Source organism: Anomaloglossus baeobatrachus, chromosome 1 (assembly GCF_048569485.1).
Source record: "Anomaloglossus baeobatrachus isolate aAnoBae1 chromosome 1, aAnoBae1.hap1, whole genome shotgun sequence".
In the NCBI taxonomy this organism is placed as follows: Eukaryota; Metazoa; Chordata; class Amphibia; order Anura; family Aromobatidae; genus Anomaloglossus; species Anomaloglossus baeobatrachus.
Window position 1 is genome coordinate 752200327 of NC_134353.1, and position 6000 is coordinate 752206326.

The window sequence follows — 6000 nt, forward strand, 5'->3', positions numbered from 1 at the left end:
AATAAACAGCAAAACAGCAGCACATCAGCAGAATGCTGTCCATTTATACTCATGAACCTCAGCAGTTTCATACTGGATATTAAAAAAGTCATTTTCCTAAAAGCCTGAATGCATTATTGCTGAATATAGGGGGCCGTGTGCTCTATAAAAAGATCTTGGGTGTGTTGTCCCTCTGTAAAGCGTTTGTATGTTCTGATTTCCTAGAGGGATAAGCTTGTTTAATATCCATGTAAATGAGCAGCCAGACAGCAGTTTGAGATTAAACAATGCAGGTTATTATTCTGGGCTCCAGTATATGTGCTCAGCCAATGTTTAAGGTTTAGGCATGGCTGTATACAATATGCATTAAGCAAATATACACAGAAGGTCAGCTGTCTTTATATACGTTAGAACAAAAGGCTTATTGGTAATTTCACAGACCAATACCGCTACAGCTACGCGCAGAATTAGGTGACCCAAAGACGACGGCAAGGGGTCATTTTAATCTAATGAAATGTATAGCTCCAGGAAGCTTAAAAAACAGAGGCAGCCAATCACAGCACTAAAAGCAGGAGGACTAAAGGTTAGAGCACTGAATATTAGTTGCTTAATGAAAATGTTGTTAACTGACATTCAGGGATGAATGAATCCAAATACCAGGGCAAGCTGAAATCCTGCAGACCTGAATACCAATCTGAGGATGTGAGCCAGCCCTGAGCACATCTGAGCCTGGCTTCTCACATGTCTGATCGCCATGCTCATGTCATTCCCTATGTTACACAACATCAATCATAAATAAAGAGTCGCTGCCCCGAGAATGCCCAGCTCTGATTTACAAACATTAGCAGGGAATACAGTTACCACTTCCCACCCCAGTGTACGAAGACAATTAAAACAATGCACTCCCCACAAAAGGAACAATCCCGGGATGATATTATGTGCCCCCTCCACAAGCATGCCCCGCATCCACAGATCCATTATCTGACGAAGGAGAGAAGACAAATATGTAAAGGGAAGGAATACGTAGGCACATGTACATATTGTCACAGATATAAATATAGCAAATGTACACACACATATACATATATATATATATATATATAAATAGAGAGAGAGAGATATAAAATTGTAAAGTGCTTCAGAATATGTCGAATATGTCAATACAGAAATAAAAATTATCATTTGAATATACTTAAAATGCACACGGATGGATAGATACATAGATACATAAAAACAAATGATAGAGTAGGTAGATATATAGATAGATAGATAGATAGAAGATACATAGATAGATAGATACATAGATACATAGATATATAGATAGAAACATAAATGATAGATAGAGTAGATACATAGATAGACAGATAGAGGATACATAGATGGGGATAGATAGATAGATAGATACATAGATACATAGATAGATAGATACATACATACATAGATACATAGATGATAAATAGATAGATACATAGATACATAGATGATAAATAGATAGATAGATAGATAGATAGATACATACATACATAGATGATAGATAGACAGACAGAAAATAGATACATAGATGATAGATAGATAATACATAGATGATAGATACATAGATGATAGATAGATGATAGATAGATAGATGATACATAGATGATAGAAAGATAGATAGATAGATAGATGATACATAGATGATAGATAGATAGATGATAGATAGATAGATAGATAGATAGATAGATAGATGATAGATAGATGATACATAGATGATAGATAGATAGATAGATAGATGATACATAGATGATTGATAGATAGATAGATAGATAGATAGATAGATGATACATAGATGATAGATGGATAGATAGACAGAGAATAGATACATAGATGATAGAGAGATAATTTATACATAGATGATAGGTAGATAGATATGATAGGAGATAGATAAATGGATATATAGATCTAAAGACACACATAGGAATGTTCTATTGTGTTACATTTGCCAACAGTAGTAGCAGTAATTAAGAAAAACAAAAGCTAATAAATATTTTATACAATGATGGAAGAAAAGGAGTTAATATATAAGGATAAGTATAGACGTAGAATAATACAGTAGAGCAGTATAGCCTGAGACAACATCTGCAACAATAGAGTGATCCAACCACCATATAAGAAGTTAAAGGACATTCTATAAAGTGGGGAACGCATCTGTGAAGAGCGTTATCCCCATTCTACATATATTGGCTTAACATCAATGGCCATAGAGAAGGCTTTCAGCACCAAAAACAGCAGGAGGAAAAGGACATAGTGGCGAGATGAGGCGCACAAGTCCATGTCCTAATCTCAGGATCTGGCCACACAGAGTTGAAAGGAGATGTGAGCTGTGCTGTGCATAGACATGCACTGTCCTGGTACTGGTAACTTTGATCAGAACCTGCTCCTATGCAGCCACACAGCAGCAGATACTAAAGACCCCGGTCCAAATCTGCCAAGCAGAGATGTCACGATACGCGCTATGCTGCGCCTTGTGGTGACACCAATCACCTGTCGTGATTCCCAAATACACATTAGGATTACACAGTAAATATTTAAGGTTTTCCAATATATTTTCTACCAACTTTTAGGATGTTACCAAGGTATATGTGATGCCAGACACAATGACCACAGTGGATGACTGTAGGATTAGGGTTATGGGCAGCTCTGGTCACTCACAGTGGTCTTTCCACAGATGACCCCAAATGACCCCTCTAATGACAGGATCACTCATGGTAAGTCATTCAGCAGAGCCTCCTTCACTGACCTCTAGAAACACATACAATGCAGTAATAAATTGCATTAAGGGTCCTGAGACCCCACTCCTGGTACTAGCTACTAGGAAGGGCATGCCCGGCTATGTAATACTGGTGCCCTGGCACACACTGTGGATAGATGGAAGTGCCCCCCGGCTAGGACATCTGGGGGCTGTAAACTTGTGCTCTCCCAGCAGCCTCCTCTGTCCTGGCAGCTTACCCCTCTGCCCCCCTCAGCTCTGGCAGCTCGCCCCTCTGCACCCCTCAGCCCTGGCAGCTCGCCCCCTCTGTCCTGGCAGCTCGCCCCTCTGCACTGGCAGCTTGCCCATTCTGGCCTGGCAGCTAAACACCACTGTCCTGGCACCACTGTCCTCTGCCCTAGCAGCTTGCCCCCACTGACCCCTCTGTCCTGGCAGCTCACTCCTTTGCCCTGATAGCTCGCCCCCTCTGAACCTGGCAGCTCGCCCCCACTGTCCTGGCAGCTCACCCTTCTGACCTCACAGCTTGCCCCCACTGACCCTTCTGTCCTGGCACCTCACTCCCTCTGCCCTGGCAGCTTGCCCCCACTGTCCTGGCAGCTCTCCCCTCTGCACCTTCTCCTCTGCCCTGGCAGCTCGTCCCTTTGCCCTGGCAGCTCGACCCTCTTCCCTGGCAGCTCGCCCCCCTTCCCTGGCAGCTCACCCCTCTGCCCCCCTCTGCCCTGGCAGCTTGTCCCCACTATCCCCTCTGTCCTGGCAGCTCGCCCTCTCTGTCCTGGCAGCTCGCCCTCTCTGTCCTGGCAGCTCGCCCTCTCTGTCCTGGCAGCTCGCCCTTTTTGCTCTGGCAGCTCGCCCCTCTGCACCTTCTCCTCTGCCCTGGCAGCTCGTCCCTTTGCCCTGGCCGCTCGACCCTCTTCCCTGGCAGCTCGCCCCCCTGCCCAGGCAGCTTGCCCTCCTGCCCTGGCAGCTCGCCCCCCTTCCCTGGCAGCTCACCCCTCTGCCCTGGCAGCTCGCCCCCCTGCCCTGGCAGCTTGCCCTCCTGCCCTGGCAGCTTGCCCTCCTGCCCTGGCAGCTCGCCCTCCTGCCCTGGCAGCTCACCCCCTTCCCCACCCCCTCTGCCCTGGCAGCTTGCTCCCCCTGCCCTGGCAGCTCTCCCCTCGACCCTGGCAGCTCTCCCCCCTGCCCTGGCAGCTCTCCCCCCTGCCCTGGCAGCTCTCCCCCCTGCCCTGGCAGCTCGCCCCCCTGCCCTGCAGCTCTCCCCCCTGGCCCCCTCTGCCCTGGCAGCTCGCCCCCTCAGCCAGACACACGGCTCCATGGCTGCACACTGCTGATCAATGACTGAACTGAACAAAGGCAGAGGATCAATTCCTGATACCCCACCGATCCGGCACTTTCCTCCCTCCCCGTCCCCGCTGCCCCTTCAGCCATGGCCCCTGTTCTGGGCACCGTCACCACCCGCCAGCGCCTCATTCACCCACCTGCAGCCGCCGCAGATCAAACCTCTTCCAATATTGAATCATTGATCCCACGTTGGTGGCCATCTTGAGGGATATTGAAGCAATATTGTCTGTGGGATTCTCCGCCACCTCGCTAGGCTGCCGCCGTCTTCGGGCTGGACCGGTCTCCTCTCCCTCTTAATCCCAGTGAGCAGGAGACATGCTGTGTAATCCCCAGAGTGCAGCCTCCTGTGAAGTCTCCGGGTCACCCCGGGACTGAGCCGCTTGAACTTGATTTTTTTCCGCAAAACTTATCGATAGTGACGTCACAAGCGGATCGATAACCCCGGAGAGGGAGGGAGGGGGGGCTGCGATTCAATTATCATGTGTGGGCTGTGTGATGCTGGGATAATGAATGGTGCCTCCCTCCAGAGCCGTCTGCTGGTATAGACCCTATATACTGTACAGTGAGCGGGGCAGGCACACTGCCGGGGGTGGGCACACTGCTGTCATGTGTGATGCCTCAACTTCAGCCGATACATCACAAGTTTTGTTCGCCCTCAGGAGCTTAGCCACCGGGCCTCTGACTGCAGAAAATGGCTTTAGTCAGAGGAGGAAGGGGTTAATGTGCCTCAGCGGCCGGCGGTGGAGAATTTGGAGGGTTATCAGGACCCTCAGCTCCTCCACCCATCCCCTTCACCCAGGCAGTGCTCTGCTTCACAGGCTGGACTCCTCCGGCCCCCAGCACCTTGACCCACGTGACCAGAGCCTCCTCCTCCTCCTCCTCAGCATCGCACTGACAGCTCCAGTCCTGAATTCATCCCCCTCCCTCTCTTATGTCGGCCACATCTGCAGGAGTGGTGAGACCAAGAGCAGGCAGCCCACTGAGGAGATTAGGACTGCTGCTGGAATGGCTGCAGCCTGGAGTGGCCTCTCCTCCTCCGCACACGGGCTCCTGTACTGTTCTGAGGTCTGCTTGTCTCAGTACAGACCTGGAGGTAGCTGCAGCCTCCTCAAGAGAGCAGTTTATTGTCCACTGTCAGCCTCTAGTACTGCCCCAGAGCAGGGAAGGCAAATTCAATTATACAAAGGGCCAAAGTTACAAATTTGGACAAACTCGTGGGCCAACTTTGTCACAGGCCCCACATAGTCTGCCATACAGTATAATGGGCCCCACATAGCCCTCCATATGTAATATGCCACACGTTGTCCTCCATATTCAATAATAAGCCCCACATAGTCCACCATACAGTATAATGGCCCCCACATAGTCTGCCATATAGTATATGTTACGTCCGGGTGGTGGAAACTCTGGACCGTACACCGGTTTCCCTTGAGGAGGCAGCCAGGCCGGTCACCCCGCCAGAGGGTCTGGATGCACGGCAGCCGAAGCACTGTTGGTAGTCAGACAGTCCGTAGGAGAGCTGGAGAGGTGGATGTCGTGGAACAAACGGAGTTCTGGACGGTAGTCCAGGTGACGAGGCTCAGGGTCCGAGGCCGGGTAGTAGGGTCAGGCGGGATCCAGAACCTGCTGAGCGATGGGACGGGTCACCAAACGGAGCCAGGGACTGGAGACTGGCGGAGCTGCAGAGGTGGTGGAACATCCGCCGAAGTCACCGTCAGGGTATTGTAGTGGACGTGGTTCGAAGCGGCTGGCGTGGCAGAACAGGCTCTACGAGACAGGACAGGGTTAATACAGAGCAAGCAATACGGGGACCTGAACTCCTAGTCTATCAAACACATAGAACAGGCCCCGCCCACCAGGAAAGTGAATCTTAATATGCCCTGTACCTGTCTAAGCAATTTCCTGTTACTAGGTGCTGGCCCTTTAAGAAAGGGTCA

General features: G+C 49.6%; 1 protein-coding gene across 1 annotated transcript in view; it reads right to left on the reverse strand.

Annotated features, from left to right (window-relative positions):
* The window catches only part of CUX2 (cut like homeobox 2), a 645762-nt gene extending 640871 nt beyond the window's left edge, over nucleotides 1–4891 (reverse strand). Inside the window, exon 1 of the mRNA XM_075323846.1 lies at nucleotides 4201–4891. Within this exon, the coding sequence (XP_075179961.1) occupies nucleotides 4201–4263 (63 nt within the window). The 5' untranslated portion in view covers nucleotides 4264–4891. The remainder of the gene's footprint in view (nucleotides 1–4200) is intronic.
* Between the last annotated feature and the right edge of the window lie 1109 nt (nucleotides 4892–6000).